General features: G+C 37.7%; 1 protein-coding gene across 16 annotated transcripts in view; it reads right to left on the bottom strand.

The window, feature by feature from the left end:
* UNC80 (unc-80 homolog, NALCN channel complex subunit) overlaps positions 1-20547 on the bottom strand; it is a 228359-nt gene that overhangs the window by 81699 nt on the left and 126113 nt on the right. For all 16 annotated transcript variants that reach the window (XM_055109063.2, XM_034955043.3, XM_034955036.3 and 13 more), the window contains 4 exons: positions 13231-13431; positions 5516-5623; positions 4240-4378; positions 254-435 (listed from right to left, as the gene is read on the bottom strand). In XM_055109063.2, coding sequence (XP_054965038.1) covers positions 254-435; positions 4240-4378; positions 5516-5623; positions 13231-13431 — 630 coding nt within the window. The remainder of the gene's footprint in view (positions 1-253; positions 436-4239; positions 4379-5515; positions 5624-13230; positions 13432-20547) is intronic.

Raw genomic sequence — 20547 nt, 5'->3', positions numbered from 1 at the left:
TCATATGCTTACCTCTGGGAATGCTGGTGAGATTTTGAGGTTTATAGAGACTTGATTTTCTTACTCTATATTCTTCTATATTTTAATTTTTTAACAGTAGGAATGCATTCATGTATGTTAGGTTTACTTATATGATCAGAGAGAAAAAAGAAGAATATCTTTGGCCACATATTGTGACTTTGAGGTTCAACGGTTTAAACAAACCTTGGGTTGGGTTTGCTAATGTAACTCCTCTGTGAGAAGTATCCCTCACCTTAAAAATCTGCTGTGCCCCTTCCTCCATCCGGGGCCAGACCTGATAGCGAAACCTCCAGAGCGTGTGGAACTTGAGGACAGCGTTCAGCCTCTGCACAGTCTCCGGGTGGTGGAACTCTGACATCAGCATGTCGGACACGGCCTCAGGCACCTTCACTGCACACAGCAGGAACATGGCAGCTAGAGACAGTCAACAATTCATCAGCTATGCTTTTAAAATATTGCTTAGTTCCTGGGGTTGGGGAGAAGTGGAAACTGCTTCTATCTTCTGAAAATGACTCCTGAGCTATATGGAGCTAGGCTACCAGCACTGGCAAAAGCAAACCTTCTTTGTACCACCCACAACCTTCCAATAGCTGGTGCGAGGGCAGCAACAACATGACATTTCAGTAGAATCACTCACTCTAAGCAAAGTTTCCTTTGACTCACAGTGAAAAGTGAATGCCAGAGGAAGCAAATGAAATTTAAAAAGTACATCCTGAAATATGTTTTTTAGGAGATAGCTAGAGTCATCTCTTAGTAACCCGAGGACAATAAATAAAGTTATCCTTTAAAAACTACCTCATTTACATTAGCTACACTTTAAAAATTCCACATCATAGGCTCTATTAGAAACATATATCCTTCCCAGAGATAGAAGAGGTTGAGAAACCAAAAGAGATTTAATGAGTCATAATACCATGAAAAATTATTGTGAAAAGCCAAATATCAGTAAGTGAAAGGCCAGGTTCCATGATAGGTTATAAAGCTAATGAATAATGAGCTTTATAAATACACTTTATAATACAGATAGAGGAGCCAGTGGCAGTTATAAAAACATACCCTACATGAGTATGTCATGAATCTCTCATGTTCTCTTTCACAGAGCCTAACAATGTGCTTAGGCAGTTGTGCCAGAAGAAATGGGGTTAAATCCTAGTAGCTCTGATACTTCTCTGCCATGAGATCTTGTGCAAGCCTCTTAACTTCTCTTAGATTGCGATTTTCTTTACTGGTGAACCTCCCAATAAGAACAATAATGATAATACTAATACCTGCTTCCAAAGTTGTTTTTAGAATAAAATAAAAGAATATATGAGAAAGTGCTTTGTGAAGTGAAAAGTACAACGCATTTCTAAAGTATACTGTTTTTTAAAAATAGAGGCAATGTAGTTGTAATGGGAAGGGCATCTATCTGTGCAGTCAGAAAATCTGGGTTTGGTTTCCTTGCCCTTTGAGCTGTGTGAACTTAGATAAGTCCTTTCAATTACCTGACTCAAGTTTGCTCATCTATAGAATGGTTTATCAATAAGATAATGCATATGATCTAGTTATTGTAATCATTATCTTTTGATAATACTTTTCTTTAGCCTACTAGGTGTTTAAGTCTCCACTCTTTCTCCTTTCCTTGCTTTTCTTTAAAATGAAACCCACCCTGCCTCAATTTTTAAACACTAGGCTCATTCTTTAAGTCACTGCAGAGTTCTATCTTAATCTCTACTGAAAAAGTTTTCTTGTAATGCTCACGAATCCTCAGATCCAATGGTATTTGTATACCATTTGTTTCCTTTCAGTTTTTAATACCTTCATAATCTCCTTGAAGAATTATTTTCCTTTGCTTCCACAGCTTGAGATTATTTGAGTTCTGTACTTTTCTGATCACTTTTTCTGGCTGGGCTTCTTCCTCTGGTCCTCTAGATATGGAGAAGACCAGTGGCTTAGTGGTCACTCGTCATCTCTTTCTTCTCTACTAACCCTCTCCCAGAGAGCCCATCTACTCTCACTATTTCAGCTGCCATGTATACCAACTTGTTCCCCACGTTTACCTCTAACTTTGGCCTTCCTCTTTAGTTTCAGTGTCATGTCACCAATCATATATTACCAACTCTCCTTCATCTAAAAATTACTATTTCTTTTTGAAAAAAAATTAAAAATTTATTTTAAAAATATGCACTTAATATTTGTACACATGGAGTACATGTGGTATTTTGTTATATGAATAGAATGTAATGATCAAGTCAGAGTACTTAAAATATCCACCACCTTGAGTACTTATTATTTCCATGTGTTGGAAACATTTCAAGTCCTGTCTTCTAGCTATTTTAAAATATACAATACTTTGTTATTAACGATAGTCAAACTACTATGCTTTTGAACATTAGGACTTATTCCTTTTATCTAACTGTAGGTTTGTACCCATTAGCCAACTTCTCCTCATCCTTCCTCTACAACAAAACACTATTTTTAAAACCAAAGTATTCCACATATTGCTGCAGTATCAAACTTAGTAACAATTCACACTCTGTATACAACATTGCTGTATGGCTCAGAAACCACCACTGGTTTTTCACAATTCAGTGGAAGGTCCACAATCATAAGCCTGTCATTCAAAGTCGGTTACAAGCTGAGTCCCACTCACCTTTCTAATATTATGGACTTGTGACCCCTCTACAAAAGCCATGCTAGCCATGTTAGTTTTCAGTCTCCTCAGGCTTTCCAAAAAGCCCAGTGCACGTCCACATTCACCCAGTTTTTTTTTGTTTTTTTTTTTTTGAGACAGAGTCTCACTCTGTCGCCCAGGCTGGAGTGCAGTGGCACAATCTCGGCTCACTGCAAGTTCCGCCTCCCGGGTTCACGCCACTCTCCTGCCTCAGCCTCCCGAGTAGCTGGGACTACAGGTGCCTGCCACCATGCCCGGCTAACTTTTTTTGTATTTTTAGTAGAGATGGGTTTCACCATGTTAGCCAGGATGGTCTTGATCTCCTGACCTCGTGATCCGCCCGCCTCGGCCTCCCAGTTTTGCACACACCATCTTCCCTTCCTGGCTAACTTCTAGGTGTTCTTTAAAGCCCCGTCCACCTGTTTATATTTTCCATGGAAGTTTCCATGACTATCCCACATTTGGGGAGTGTGCCATTCCCTGAACTCCTACAGCGCTCTCTGAGAAGCAAAAACCTAAGCTTTAATGTGAACAAAGATATTTTACCAAGATATTTATTGCAGTATGGTATAAAAGAGCAAAAGGCTGAACTCCACCTAAATTTTCATCAATAGATCTTGTTTAAATAAATTACAATATGTCAATTCATTCAGTGGAACATTTTGTAGCCATTAAAAAGAGAAGAGGTAAAACTATAAACTGATATTTAAAAACAGTCTTCTAGATATAAATGAAAAAATTCAAAGTGCACTTACAGCATGTCCCATTTGCATGAAAAACAAAACATTCAATACACAACTTACATATATACATACATATATGTGTGTGTTTACACACACACACACACACACACACAGTTTACCCTAGAAGGATTCCTGAGAAACTTAAAAATTGTTGCCTCTGGGGAAAGGAATGGTGCTGGGAGGGGGAAGGGGGCTGGGGGATGGGGAGAGGGGGGCGGGTCATAGGAGAGAGGGCAATACTTTTAGCTTCATACAATTTTGTATTACTTGAATTTTTATCACGTGTATTTTGAAATTAAAATAACCACATACAAATTTAGCGATCTGTATAAAAAGTGGAAAAATGAAGAATACACATTTTGCCTCTATCACTAACTAGCTATGTGGCCTTGGACAAATCACTTAAATTTTAATACATTTGCTTTGATATTACCTTTTGGACACAGAACATTACTCACATAAGATTTGATAAAGTTAATTACGGTGGTGCATGTTAAATCTAGGAGATGACACAAAAAAGAATTTTGTCTCTTGTGAAATATAGTGAAAGTGCAGGATCTGGGGAAAATCATTCTCTATAATTTGGTAACACCCTGAGAGAGACATATGCTATGGTGCAGACCATATGGTGAAATTGGAAGGGAGCACACAAACCCTGGGTCTACCTTCCTATAGCACACAGCTCTAGAGTCTACAGTTATAGCAATTGCCATTAACTTGACCTAGGAGCAAAAATAGAATGGAAACACCTCTCTTATTTAAACACTTGGATCAGTAACAGCAGTGGCAGCAGGCACAGGGTTCCAGGTGGTCTTTCTTTACCTGCTGCCCCTGCCATGTGCTCATCCATGCTGAGCAGGAGCTCCCAGGCAGCTGGCTGGATGTCTCCGTACATCTCCTCTGTCAGAATTGGTGCTGCCTTGATTAACAGAGATAAGGGAGCAGGCGACAAGCTCATCACCTGGGAAAAGATGGAAATCATGTTTTAAAATCTTTTAAGACAGTGAATACTGCACTTCTCTTGAAACTTAAAAGCCACGTCCCCTCTCTCTGCTTGCCTTAAGTGACCTTAAAATGCTTTCTAAAATGGGAGCATATTTAGTTGACATGGCATATGATAGATAAGCTTTATACCTTATAACGGAAGCATAATTAGAAAAAAGTACACTAATTTTATGACGTTTTCACCACAAAATTGCTTTGCAACCACCAAGGAGTAAACTATATATTGAGTACAACTCCACAAGAAAAGAAAGACTCCAGGAAATACATCTTTGTGTTAAAAGTCTTCATAGATTTTTAAAGGATCCCGTTTTCCTTCCTAATAGTAGATTTCCACCAAAAACTATAAGCAGCCTGTAACTGATGAAAAAGCCCATTGTGAACATGCATGGCATTTCCCTTTGAAATACATAATACATTGTGGTTATTGCCCCAGATTAACCCACAAAATCCTTTATCCATTATTTCTGACAATTTGGGTGACAAATATAGGTTCTAGACAAGTCATCATCATTTCACATTCCAGAAAAATATGAACAATTTTTTTTGGGGGGAGAACATAATGATTTAGAGCTTATGTTGTAATAACAATATAACAATGTGTCAAGCACTGGATAAGTAGGTACATGAACCATTTTCTTTAGTCCATGCCATAATTCCTTGGGACAGGTCTAGTGTTGTAACCCCCATTTTATAAATGAGGTGACTAAGATCAAGAGAAATTAAATAACTTGCCCAAGGTCCCAGAGCCAGAGCAGCAGACATGGGATGTGAACCCAGACTGTCTCATTCCAAAACCCGTAAGTGTCACTGTTACACACATGCGGGAAGTTAGCTCTCCTGCAATGAAGACAGTGGGGAGAGCTGTGGTTCGAACTAAAGTTCCCAAGCCTTGTCTGTGGAAGCTGGCTATCTAGCAAGAAGAGATTTTTTTTTTCCTGGCACACTTGGTGGCACTCTTGCTCACCAACTGAAGGGGCTTTATGCCGACACTGTACCAACTGATGTTGTATGTCCCAAACATTAGTAAATAGGCTGTCTGGAGTCCCCTCCCTGTTAAAAGTTCCATGAATCCTTCTGATCCAGGTACCAATACCTGAAGTCTGATGTACTTCAGCATTCCGGAATCTTTTTTTCCTTCCAGATTGGCATCTGAAACTCTCTTCTTTAGAGAAGGTGTCCTCAGGCATGACTTATCTGAGCACTGAAAAGACCAGGGATATGTAATGAAGAGTGATGTGTTTTCTAAAAACCCAACAGTGCTATATGTCCCCGCAATTCTCCAGGCAACCATCTTCTAGTGGAAGCGATAATTAAAGGCCTTTTTGTGGGTCCACATTTTCTAAAATTTATAAAAGCAGTTTATTTATAAAAGCAGTTAATTTTATAATAAAAAATTAGCTTAGAGATATTGAGTAATGAATTCCTCTTTGACCTTTGAGGAAACTGGGATCTGGAGAGGTGGAGGAACTTGACTGAGTTGCAAAGCTAGTTATTAGCAGAAAAAGGAAAGGACAAGGATCTCCCCATTTCCATTTCAGGGCTAATTATATTTCATCAAGCAGTTAAAAAACACAAATCTTTTAAAATATTTAGTCAGATAAAATCCACTCTATCCAATAGTCCCTTCATAGGGTTGGATGCTGCAAGTTGAACGACTTGGTACGACTTGGTCATAAAGGAGAGAAAACATTTCATAGAGAAGTGTTAGGAAGTTAAAGGTCAAATACAGGACCCATCAAGGAAGCATGAGTTCATAGTATCCATTATCAAGGACTGAGTTGTACAGGTAAAATGATTTCTTTTCAAAAACCATACTCTTCTGTAAGAGGCAGCAGCTCTTCTTAAAAATTGTCTCCTCAACCAGGTGATTCATCTACATAAGGACGAATAAGACAATTTCTTCCTCTAACTCCTTAAATGCCAAGGGATGGACTGAATAATGCAGCTGGGAGAAGGATTGAACCTAACGAAGGCAGGCTTATTTATCCAGAGTCCTGATTCTTCCTATTTTTGCACTCCAGGCTGTGCAAAGAGGGAATCGTTCTCCTCAAACAGAATAAATGCTCATTTGTTTTTCCAGTGCCATGTCAGTGCAACACTTTCTCCCTCTAGCCAAGGGAAGAAAAACTGAACTTCTTAAGAATTTTTGAACAGAGCTTCATAGTGTTATGGATAAAGATATTTTGAAAGAAAAGGCAAATCTAAAAGTGCATGGATATTCCAAGAAAGTCTTTCAAAACTCTGACAAAACGACCCAAGAAAATGCATCTATTATGTGACGAGTATAGAACCAACTTTTAAAATGAACCTACTTGAAAACAAGTGAATCAGGGCTCTTGTTGTGCTTTCTAAAGAAAAAATCATGGAGGTGCATACGTGGGAACACATATTATTTGGGGAGATAACTATTGCTTTGCTTTTTTCCCCTGTGAATGTGAAAGCAATATATAGCATAAATAGCATGCCCATTTTATATAATTTGAAGACTGTTCTAAAATCATATATAGCAATAGTTTTCCACATTAATATGGAGGTGTATCTGACCCTTGCAAAAGAGTCAAGATACTAAAAACTGGCACCTCTCTGTTTTATTATTTATATTTATAAAATAATAAATGTACCCCTGTTTGCACTCATTCTCTCTCCTGCCGCCCTGTGAAGGGCTGCCTTCCACCATGATTGTAAGTTTCCCAAGGCCTTCCTAGCCTTGAGGAACTGTGAGTTAATTAAGCCTCTTTCCTTTATAAATTACCCAGTCTAGGGTATTTCTTTATAGCAGCATGAGAACAGACTAATACAATCCCCAACCCAATGATAGCCATTATTATTTCCTTTCAGCCTTTTCCCCCATGCATCTTAGCACAACTGTGATGATGCTATGTGTGGCACACAATTTTAAATGATTCACTTTACTATGATTTTATAAAGAGTATTTTTCCATTACAATTATTTGAAAATATGATTCTTAAATTTTGCAAATATTTTACCACTTTCTCTTTTGGTTGGACATTTTTTCTCCAGGAATTCTTTTGAATAATACTTCTTGATTAAATTACAGGAATTTTAACCAGGCAGATACAGGAAAATACTCAGCACACCAAAAAAAAAAAAAAAAAAAAAGATGAGCATTTATATTTGTCCCTGATACCCTGTGTTTCTGCCTACCAAAGTATAAGTCAAGTTCCTCAAATATTTAATATCCTACCATGTTACCTTAGGAAGCATGGTGTGTTCTGGTGGCCTCATGATACTTAGGGTGCTTGTTTTAGTGGAAAAGGAAGGAAGCTGCAAGGGCTTTCACATCAAGGTGATAAGCTAGTAACTCTTTTTTAATGACTTGATTAGAAGATAGATATCACAGAGATGGGGGTATATGTGTGATGGGTTTGGGTACACTCTTGTAAAGGTCTTAAAGTCCCTCTATTGGTGTGACTCCTAACTCAGACTACTGGAAGGAGCAGGAGACTAGTTCCAAAGGCATCTACTAGTGGTCCTTTGAAGAGTTAGAGATTTCACTGGACTACAAGATGCACCTAGTGGTTGAAATGACACATCAAGCAGGGATCTGTAGAGAAACTCAAGATTAGCAACCCAAGACCAAAGGACAGAATAGTGATAAATTCTGGAAACAAGAGTGATAAATTCTGTCCTTTGGTCTTGGGTTACTAGTCTTGAGTTTCTCTACAGTTCCCTGCTTGATGTGTAATTTCAACCACTATGTGTATCTTGCAGTTCAGTGAAATTCAAACTCTTCAAAGGACCACTAGTAGATGCCTCTATTAGTGATAAATAGAGATTAGGGATAAATTCTGTCCTTTGGTATTGATAAATTAGTGATTAATTCCTCTACTCAGTCATTGTTGAGGTGGTTCTACCAGAGGGAGCTGTGTTCAATGGGAGGCAGTTATGCAGCCTCATGCTCTGTCAGGGATACTTGGGAATCCCTGCTATGGGATAGGGTAGAACTTGGACCAATGACATTTTTTCCTATGTATATGTCTTAGAAAAATCCATCCTAGTTGACTCTGTGACTCCTCTCGGCATCCTGACCACTTTTGATTAGATTACCAATGCAAAACCAATTTTTTGACTGGCTAAGGATTTATCACTTGTGGTGTTTGGCCCAAAAGAGGAAGAGATGGCCCCCTCAAATTCCTGTCCTAGGGAATTAAGAGAAACAGTCTGAATCATTTAGTGATGGTTGCTGTGCAGAAAAATAATGATGCCATCTTGAAATTTTCAGTCTATATACAAGATGAGTACAGCAATAGGAGCTGGCCAGGGGATAAAATGTTTGTGCAGATGGAGATGATGCAGAAAGAAGCGGAGATGAAAGACTATGTTCATCCTGAAATGGACAGCAGCTTTGGTTCTCATTTCCCTGAGGCTTAGCTGTTTCTTTTCCTGTCCCTAGTTTCATGAGATTCTACTGTATCCTTTGAAGAATCTCCCTAATTGTTTGAACAAGTTCAATCTTCTGTTCCTTACAACAAAAATTATTGACTAGAGAGGAATAATAATGGTTTTAAATAAAATTTTGCCTATTCATTGAATAATTCAAGAATATTTTTTGAGTTAACCATATGCCAGAAACTAGACTAACTTCTGGAGTAGGTGCCTGCACTCCTAGAGAAGTGTAGGAAAGACAGATGACAAACAAGTAAACAAATGAAAAGTCAAGATAAATAGAAAAGGAAATGCATGCATGAAGGAGGACTCAGTGTGGAAATAACAAGGTATTTATATATTTCTTCTTCTTTTTTTAATTCTAAAAGAATTTAACACTGTAACAAGGTGTTTAAAATTTGGGGAAATTGAAGTCAGCCTACTGGGCTCTCTGAGAAAGGGATTTCCTCGTTTCTGGGAAGAAGTTTATGCCAACAGAAATGCAGTATTTCTCAAAAGGTAACCTAGACTCTTTATGCCTCATACGCCTTTAACACATGAATTATGTAAGTTATAGTGGACAGTCATCCTGGCCCATGAAATTAAGATCCAGGGCCTGGTCTTGGCCTTACAATAATGTTGCTCATAGATAGCTTTAGGAAAAATGTTGGTTCTGCAGGAAGTCAGCTGACCTCTTGACATTTGCACTGGAATTTGCTTTATGGAATTTACCCACACTGTGTCCTTTATTTTTTTGAGCATGTATCACAATTTGTTCCTCTCTCCTTTTTGGTTGAAAGAGGAAAAAATTTAATCTGCTCCTTTTTTAAATTAACAAGCATTAATTAAACATTTATCCTATTTATAACATAGCTTTGGACAAAGTACAGACATAGAGGAAAAATCTCAGAATTCTTTGGTAAAGGTGATATATACATGTAGAATGACATTTTGTTTTTTAAAAACCCTCAATTTTGGAAGTATACTAAAATAGACTAACAGATTGTACAGTGAGTCCCTCAGCATTGAAATGTAGATTAGCAAATTGATCAGAATTAGATGGGTTACAAAATGTACTAGCTGCCACAAATATACTCTGCCATAAAAAACCAATTAAAAAGAAAACAGGAATGAAATATCAATTGCTCATAAGACACGATTTTATTCAGAATACTGCTTTTACTCTTGCTTTATTGCCCACTCTGTTTTCATTTTTCATCTGGAAATGTGGGCATTGTTCATTTATCTGGCAGATTCACAACAGGCAAATGAAAAGTATCATGAGAGAAAGCAAAGAGCTTGTGGAGGAGGCTAGCATTTTGGAAATAAAATGTTTATCACAGAGGAGTCAATTCATCTTTTTAGCTCTCTACCTGAATGACTAATTACAATATGTTAAAGTTAGAAGCACTTATTCATGCTTTACTTTCCCTTTCCTTTTCAGAAACATAAGCAATAGCAGAAGGTTGGTAAGCCTTTTCTACTGCTTCAGGCCAGGGGCCTGGTTGAGGCAGAGTGGAGGGCACTCATGAAACACCCTAGGACTACAGCTCTACTCATTCACTTAATATTAATAACTGCTCTACTATTACATAAGTGAGTACTCTGTTAGGTTATCATGCAGGATACAAAATGTGAAAGACTTCCTCAGTTCTCAAAAAGCTTATAATTAAGTGCAAGAACATGCCACTGCTCGCAGGATAAAATGAAAGCCTTCCCATGGTCCCACATGGTCTGGTCTCGAGCTGCCTGTGCAGCTTCATCATGCATCACAGTCCTCTGTGCTCCAGCCATGGCCCTTCATACTCACCTCTTCTCACTGGTTGGCAAATCTGTATCCAATTAACATCTATGCATCCTTTAGTCAAAGCTCACCTGTCACTTTATTGGAAAGGCTGTCTTTTATTTTCCCCTACAAGACCAAAGCCTCATTCATAAGCTCTCTTAGCACGGTGTAGGTCTCCATTATTTCACTTATTGCAGATGTAATTTTACATCAATTTGGGAGTTTTATTTGATCAATGTCTGTCTTGGACTAGATTATGTGCAGTATATGAGGGTACAAACTGTATTTTATTTTATTTTATTTTTTTTTGCCCATTATTGTACCCAGCGCAAAGTATGGGCTCAGCATGGTCCACAGGTTCTTTAAAAGTCTGTTGAATAGATGAACAGCTGGCTGGATGGATGGATGGATGGATAATTGAAAGAAGAATGAGAAAACATGAGTAAAATACAATTATAATTTAGTTGAAGAAGGAAGTAAGGAAAATAACATTTAGTGTCCATCTGCAGTAGGCCCTGTGCTTAACACTTGAAGAATCAAAAAAGTTTCATGGAGGAGATGGCATTTAAGTTGGATCTTAAAGAATGTTTGGGTTGGGCTATGTTAGATTAGAGGCCTAGTGCCAGCAAAAAACATAGCAGTAAGAAATTCTGAAGTGTGTATGGAGAACAATGATCAATAATTTAGGCTCACATATTTTTGAAACTTTCAACATATATGGTTTTAACCTAAAGCTAAGGGAGTTTTTATAGTAAGAAAGAATTTACATAAATAAAAATAGATTTTCTTTAAATGCAGTGTCATTTATGTTTGAAATATATATACAATGTATATACATATACATGTATGCACACACAAACGTATTTACTTTTTTTCTTTTTATGTCATTATTTAGTAGTTTATTTGTACCCCACATTGGTCTATTCTCCACCTTCATTCCCCTCAGAATTTGTATTATTTGCATAACATGAAATGCAAGACAGTCTAGTTTAAAAAGCCCTGACTCTGATGTTCCATATTTCTAAGGTTAAAGTCTAGCTAAATACATTATAGATATAAAGTGTGGATAATCCCAACTTTCTGAGCCCCCACAGTTGAAAAACCTGTAAAATGGGGATAAAATAACTCTTGCAATGGTTTTTAAGAATCAAAAGGCACTTGTCAATGAAATGTACTTACTTTATACCCTCACACATACATTTAGAAAAAATACTAAAAGATCATACCCCATAGGATGAACTTGCACACTTATGAGGTACATCAGATATATAATTTTTAAAGAATATTTTGTATTATTAAAAATTTCTTCAACGAACATGTATTGCTTTCATAATAAAAAAGTTGTAATTAAAAAATCCCTTTGTGAGCACTAAGGTATAACAAATTGCTACACGACTCAACTGGATTTTTGTTGTTATTGCTCATGTTCTCTCATTGTTTGATGTACATATTATCTCTTACCCCCTCCCCAGGCCAAACCTGGTTTGCAAATTCCTTAGAAAGATTTTCTGCTTCTAGTTTTTTTTTTCCTTAACAGAATATCTAGCCTAATATTGTGCCAACAGAGGACACATAATAAACGCCTGTTGAAATGAATAGGTGTTATATAAAAATCTCTTTGCAAAACCACTTAGGAAAAGCAGCTGCAGGGGCAGCCACAACATTCAGTCAGGCATCTTGGCTGTGACGCCTGTTCAGGGGCAGGTGGAAAATTTAGGCCTTCCCTGGCAGAAGCACAGCAGCCCTGGTCACTGTCTTCATCTCCTGCCAGCTCAGCTGCTCAGGGTAGTTTTCAGAAAAGGGCAGCTGAATACTTGAAAAATGTAATAGTTGCTTGAAGCAATTTCCTTTAGTCTGATTTGACCTAGATGACTCTTTTACTTGGCTGTGAACAGTGGGCCCATTTATGCATATTTTTTAGTACATAGTTGTATTAGTTTCCTGTTGCTGCTGTAACAAGTGACCACAACCTTCATAGCTTAAAATGACACAAATTTATTATTTTACAATTCTGGAGGTCAGAAGTCTAAAACGGATTGGCAGGGCTGTGGTTGCTTCTGAAGGCTCTAGGAGATAATCCATTTCCTTGTCTTATCTAGCTTCTAGAGGCTGCCAGTATTCCTTGGCTCATGGCCCCGCATCATACTGACCTCTGCTTTTCTCACGACATTTCCTTCTCTGGCTCTGACCCTCCTGACTCCTTTTTCCACTTATAAGGACCCTTATGATGACATCAAGCACAGCTGGATGCCCACTGTAAAATTTTCAATCACATCTGCAAAACCTCTTCTGCCATGTGAAGATATTCACAATTTCCAGAGATTAGGATGTGAATGTCTTTGTGGGAGAGGCATTATTCTGCCTAACACAATAACTTATTCGTCATCGTCATCATCCCTATGCAGTCATATTTATTTACAGAATAAGACAAAACCTGAGGAAAGATTCCATGTTTACTCATGGACAAGAAAGACAAAACATTTGTCTTTCTTGTACATCTCTTCTGCTTATGTTTAGACGCACACAGACCTGGTTGTTACGATTGCATTTGCTTGAAAATTCTTATTTCCAGAGAAGAAATTGTTAGGACATCATGTTTCTAGTATTAGAATATCATTCAATGGTCATTTACTTACTTCTTTCTGTTTCTTGCCCCGGAGAGCCACACTGCTGATGTTGCTGCTTTCCCTCAGGGAGTCCACACTGTCTCCATAGAGTAGCTTGATGGCTCTGACCAGTCGGGCACAGGAGCGGCTGTGGTGCAGGTAGCAGTGGGGATGGCAGTAGTCAACGTGAGTGCAGATGAAACTCTGCTGATTGCACAGCAAGATCATCACCTGGAATACAAACATTCCTGAGACTCAGCCAGGCAACCAGGGTACAGATAAACTGAACATATCTATGGGGTGGAAGATGGGAAGTCAGAATGTCAGCTTCCCTGGATGTGTCTTGAAATTGCAATGGTCCAATAATTCCCAAAGGAGGACAAAGGGTTCTTTATCCACATGGCCTTTTGTTCTCCCTCCATTCATACTTGATAGAAGGATCTCTTTGAAACATTAAAAGGTTAACAGGTCTTCAAAAACTTAAAACAATTATTGTGGAGTGTATGGTTTCCAAATATTCTCAAATGGAGATTCTGAACTTAAAACTAAATTTTTTTCCAGCTCTTATATTGGGGGAGGAACCAGATGAAAGGGCATAGACTGGTGAGAAATTCTGTCCCAGAGGATCTGGCTGACCTTTGACAGCTGTGGGACACCTTTAATGCCAGCCCACCCATGTGGGACTTGAAAACATTTCCTCTTCTTCTCCTCTGGCCAATCATCTTCAACTAGAACTTGAACCTTACTGTACAGTTTCATTTCCACTCTCTGCAAAGTGATATTTTTCCTCTGGCTTTTAGAACATCCTAGCTCTTCTCTTGTAGCTAAATCCAAATCAAATCCTCACATCTCCTATAATTCTCCCATTAAAATTACAGAAGGGAATTCATTTGATTTAAAGGATATGGTTATTTTAAGATAAGGAATAAAGGCCCTTGCATTTGGAACTTCTTAAGGAGCTTTTCTTAAAAGGCAATAGCATATGCAGAGCCACAAGGTCAGTCAATAGTGTGTAGAGTATCTTCTGAATGCTTCCATCCTTCATGAAACTATAATAGTTCCCACCTTAACAACTAACCGGTGAGGGACTGTGTGCCATATTGAACACAAAGAGAGCACAAAGCAAGATGATGTGGGCAAGGCCAATATGTTGATTGCAGCCGTGTGAGAGATCCTAAAGCAGAGGACCTAGCTAAGCTGTGCCAGAATTCCTGACCCATAAAAACTATAAGATAATAAATGTGTATTGTTTTAAGCCACTAAGTTTGTGGTAATTTGTATGCAGCACTAGAAAATTAATACATTCCCCCTCTAACCATGTGTGTATATATAGTATACATATATTACATATATACTATATATAATGTATATATAAATGTATATAATGTATATATATAAATATATATAATGTGTGTATATATAATATATATATAAATATATATACACAATTTCCTGCAGGGAGTCCACACTGTCCACACACACACACACACACACATATAATATAATATATATATTGTATATACACACAAACACACATAAGTCAGCTCTCCATATCCATGGTTTCTGTATCCGTGGATTCAACCAACTGCAGATCAAAAATATTCCAAAATATCCCCCCAAAATTTTGTTTTTACTAAAATGCACAGACATTTTTGGGAATCATTATCAATACAGTATAATAACTACTTATATGGAATTTACATTGTATTAGGTATTATAAGTAATCTGGAAATGATTTGGAGTATGTGGGAGGATGTGCATAGTTTATATGCAAATACTATAGCATTTTATATCAGGGGCTTGCTCATCTGTGTATCCTGGTATTCATGGGAGGCCCTGGAACCAATCCCCATGGATACCAAGGGATGACTGTACACACACACACACACACACGTGTATACAGGCATACCTTGGAGATATTGAGAGTTCAGTTCCAGACCACCACAATAAAGCAAATGTTGCATTTAAGTGAGTCACACAATTTTTCTATTTCCCTCAGTGCATATAAAAATCATGTTTACACTATACCATAGTCTATTAGGTGTGCAATAACATCATGTCTAAAAAACCAATGTACATACCTTAATTAAAAATGCTTTATTGCTAAAATATGCTAACAATTACCTGAGCCTTTGGCAAGTTATAATTTTTATTTTTCTGGTGGAGGGTCTTGATATTGAGGGCTGCTGACTGATGAGAGAGAGAAGTGGTTGCTGAAGGTTGGGGTGGCTGTGGCAATTTCTTAAATTAGACAATGAAGAAGTTTGGCCCATTAATTGACTGTTCTTTTCATGAAAGGTTTTTCTCTAGCATGTGATACTGTTTGATAGCATTTTACTCACAGTAGAACTTCTTTCAAAATTGCGATCAACCCTCTACAACCCTGCTGCTGCCTTATCAACTTAGTTTATGTAATATTCTAAATTATCTGTTGTCATTGCAATAACGTTCATAACATCCTTACCAGGAGTAGATTCCATCTCAAGAAATTACTTTCTTTGCTCATCCATAGAGGTACTTCCTCACCCACTCAAGTTTTATCATGAGACTGCAGCAATTTAGTCACATCTTCAGGCTCCATTTCTAATTCTAGTTCTCTTGCTAGTTCCACCTTATCTGCAGTTACTTCCTCCACTGAAGTCTTGAATTCCTCAAAGTCATCCATTAGGGTTGGCATCAACTACTTCCAAACTCCTGTTAATGTTGATATTTGATCTCCTCTTGTGAATCACAAATGTTCTTAATGACATCTAGAATGGTGAGTCATTTCCAGAAGCTTTCAATTTACTTTGCCAAGATCCATCACAGGAATCCCTATAACTGTCTGTGGCGGCAGCTACACCCCTGCAAAACGTACTTTTTTTTTTTGAGACAGAGTCTTGCTGTGTTGCCCAGGCTGGAGTGCAGTGGCGCGATCTCGGCTCACTGCAAGCTTCGCCTCTCGGTTTCATGCCATTCTCCTGCCTTGGCCTCTCGAGTATCTGGGACTACAGGTGCCCGTCACCACGCCCGGCTAATTTTGTTTTGTATTTTTAGTACAGACGGGGTTTCACCATGTTAGCCAGGATGGTCTTGATCTCCTGACCTCGTGATCCGCCTGTCTCGGCCTCCCAAAGTGCTGGGATTACAGGTGTGAACCACCACACCTGGCCACAAAATGAACTTCTTAAATCATAAGACTTGAAAGTCAAAATACTCCTTGATCTGTGGGCTCCAGAATGGATGCTGCATTAGCAGGCATGAAAGCAACATTAATCTTCTTGCACACTTGCATCAGAGCTCTTGAGTGACCAGCCACATTGTCAATAAGCAGCAATCTTTTGAAAGAAATTTTTTTTTGTTTTTTTTCCTGAACAGTAGATCTCAACAGTGGACTTAACATACTCAGGAAACCATGCTGTGAAACAGATGGGCTGTCATCCGGGCTTTATTTTTCCATTTATAGAGCTCAGGAAGAGTAAATTTAGCATAATTCTTAAGGGCTCTAGAATTTCAGAATGGCAAATGAGCACTGACTGAAACTTCAAGCTGCCAGATGCATTAACCCCTAACAAGAGAATCAGCCTGTTCTTTTAAGTTTTGAAGCCAGGTATTGACTTCTCTCTAGCTACCAAAGTCCCAGATGGCATTTTCTTCTAACAAAAGGCTCTTCTACATTAAAAATCATTTTATAGTATAGCCACCTACATCAATGATCCTGGCTAGATCTTCTGGATAACTTGCTGCAACTTCTACATCAGTACTTGCTGCTTCACCTTGCACTTTTATGTTATGGAGATGGCTTCTTTCTTTCAACCTCATGAAGCAACCTCTGCTAACTTCAGACTTTTCTTATACAGCTTCTTCACCTTTCTCAGCCCTCACAGAACTGAAAAGAGTTAAAACCTAGTCTCTGAATTGGGCTTTGGGTTTAAGAGAATGTTGTGGCTGGTTTGATCTTCTGTCCAGACCACTAAAACTTTCTCCATATCGGCAATTACACTGTTTCACTTTCTTATTGTTCGTGTGTTCACTGGAGTAGCACTTTTGATTTCCTTCAAGAACTTTTCCTTTGAAATCACAACTTGGCTTTTTGGTACAAGAGGCCTAACTTTCAGTGCATCTTGGCTTTCAACATATCTTCTTCACTAAGCTTAATCATTTATGGCATTTGATTTAAAGTGAGAGACACACAACTCTTCCTTCACTTGAACACTTACAGGCCATTGTAGGGTTATTAATCAGCCTAATTTCAATATTGCTGTGTCTCAGGGAATAGGGAGGCCCTAGAAGAGGGAGAGAGACAAGAAGCAGCTGGTCCATGGAGCAATGAGAACACACACATTTATTGATTAAGTTCAACATCAATATGGGTGTGGTTCATGGTGTCCCAAAACAATGACAATAATATCATCAAGGATCACTGATCACAGATCACCATAAAAAACGACAATCATGAAAAAGCCTGAAATATTGTGAGAACTACCAAAATGTGCCACAGAGACACAAAGTAAGCACATGCTATTAGAAAAACAGCACCAACAGACTTGCTCATTGCAGGGTTGCCACAAACCTATAGTCTGTAAAAAATGCGATATCTCCAAAGCACAGTAGAGTGAAGTACAATAAAATGAGGTATGCCTGTATACACACAGACATGATACATAAATATACATATTTGAATGCATAAGACAGTGAGGCAGTCAGGATGAAGGGTATGATGTGGAGAGAAAGGATATTCGCTGAGGTGAGGACAATGTGAGGACACATCACATTTCTCCTTGAGACATTTGCTACATCTTAGGCATAACTGGCCAAGAAGCTAGGCAGAGCCTTAGGCAATCTCATGGGGGCTAGGAGGTAAAAATTAGAATTTGGAATTACCAAAGAAGGGAGAAACTGAATAGTCTAGACCCTGTAGAGAAATGAGGTCCAAATAAGTCCGACTGACACTGGGTGACAGTTTTCCCTTCTAGGCATTGGCTGATTGAGTAGCTAAGAAGAGAAGCAAAGACCAGCTGACAGAGTAGAGACTTTGGCAATTTCATTGTGATGGGGAAACACAAATTGTAGTTCCTGACTCAGCAAGAATGAGAGGCCCTGTGACATACCCCAGACTCTCACTGGGAGTCTTGGACATCTTCATATTAAAAGGTGTGTGTAGAGGATGTGGAAGGACAGGCTAGAAATAGTCCAAGTCCAGCTAGTATAGTCCCTGACTGGACTGAGGTGATCTGCTTCTTTGTTGTCTGCCAGAGGACAGGGTGAATCCTCTCTGGAAAGAGAAAACATCAACTAGAGCCCCAGTGCTTTTTTTTTAATTAATAAACTTTATGTTTTAGAGCAGTTTTGGCTTCACATTACAATTGAACAGAAAGTACAGAGAGTTCCCACATATACACTGTCTGCATACATGACACCCTCTCCTACTATCAACACCTTGCCTCAGAGTGGTACACTTATTACAATCAATGAACTTATATTGACACACCATTATCACCCAAAGTCAACAGTTTACATTAGGGTCCACGCTTTGCTTTGTACATTCTATGAATTTTAACAAATGTATAATGGCATGTATCTACCACTGCACCTCTATAATTTTTTTTATACACCATGTTTAGTCAATATAATTACAAGGCATTTTAGGAGCAGGACCAAGAAGAGTAAAGAAAATAGATTCATACATTGAAGTTATCAGCTGTGGACTTGATCATGATATCTGCACTCCCATGTTTGTTTTGGCACTGTTCACAATAACTAATATTTGGAAGCAACCTAAATGTCCATCAACAGACGAATGAACAAAGAAAATGTGGTACATATACACAATAGAGTACTACTCAGCCATAAAAAAGAATGAGATCCTGTCATTTGCAACAACATGGATAGAATTGGAGATCATTATGTTAAGTGAAATAAGCCAGCCACAGAAAGACAAACATCACATGTTCTCACTTATTTGTGGGATGATCTAAAAATCAAAACAATTGAACTCATGGACATAGAGAGTTAGAAAGATGGTTACCAGAGGCTGGCAAGGGTAGTAGGGGGTTGAGGGAGAGGTGGGGAAAGTTAATGAATACAAAAAAATAGAATGAGTAAGACTTACTATTTAATAGCACAATAGGGTGACTATAGTCAATAATAACTGTACATTTAAAAATAACTAAAAGAATGTAATTGGATTGTCTGTAACACAAACGATAAATGCTTGAGGAGATGGATACCCCATTCTTCTTAATGTGATTATTTCATATTACATGCCTGTATCAAAACACCTCATGTACCCCACAAATATACACACTATGTACCCCCAAAAATTAAAAATAATTTTTTTAAAAAAAATCTGTGATCAATTATGAATACATCACAATGAAAATTTTAAAATATTTTAACTGAATGATATGAACATATATCAAACCTTGCATGATGCAGCTAAAACTGCTTCTAGATAATATTTATAGCTTTAAATTCATGTTAGCAAAGTGGTTGCAAATCAATCATCTGAGTATCCGTGTCAAGAAGTTAAGAAAAAAACAAAAGCAAATTAAACTCAAAAAAAGTAGAAGAAAGTAATAAAGATAATAGAAAATATTAGTAAAACAAAAATTCAACATTCTAAAAATGACAAAATGAAAATCTGGTTCTGGTTCTTTTAAAAGACAAAATTGACAAACTCTTAGAAAGACACTATTTAAAAAAGAAGAGAAGACAATCCACCAATATCAAAAACAATAAATGTAAATCACTGTAGATCCTACAGAATTTAAAATGATCTTAACAGAATATTATAAACAACCTTTTTGCTGATAAATTTGAATATTGATATTAAATGAAAAAAATCTTAGCAAAAAAAATCAGTTTACCTGAATTGCTCCCAGAAGAAATATAAAATCTAAATGGTCTTAGCTGTATTACATAAAACTGAATCTGTAATTTAAAACTCTCCCATAAAGAAATTTTTAGGTTTAAAAGGCGTGGCCAGTGATTTCTTCCAAATATTTAAAGAAGAAATAGCACTGTTCTTACACAATGCTTCCAGAGGTGTTTATTTATGGAACACTACACAGAAAACTAAAAGGCATTATTGAAAGACATTTAAAGAAGCTCTAAATAAATGGAGAAACAGACATTAGTGGAGTGACCATTTTAAACATTGGAAGATTCAATATCATAAAGATATGATTCATTTAAATTCATCTATGTATTACACTCAAGTCTGCTTTGGAAGTTTTTTTTTTAAATTAATTAAAACAGTCAGGGTGATTCTAAATGGATGTGAGTCTAGCCAAGAGTAGACCAGGCCATTGTGAAGGAGAAGAACAACAAAATTGGAGGACCTACATTTATATGAGGAAAAGGAAC

This window comes from Pan paniscus, chromosome 13 (assembly GCF_029289425.2).
Source record: "Pan paniscus chromosome 13, NHGRI_mPanPan1-v2.0_pri, whole genome shotgun sequence".
Taxonomy (NCBI): Eukaryota; Metazoa; Chordata; class Mammalia; order Primates; family Hominidae; genus Pan; species Pan paniscus.
This window is presented reverse-complemented; position numbering and strand designations above follow the sequence as displayed.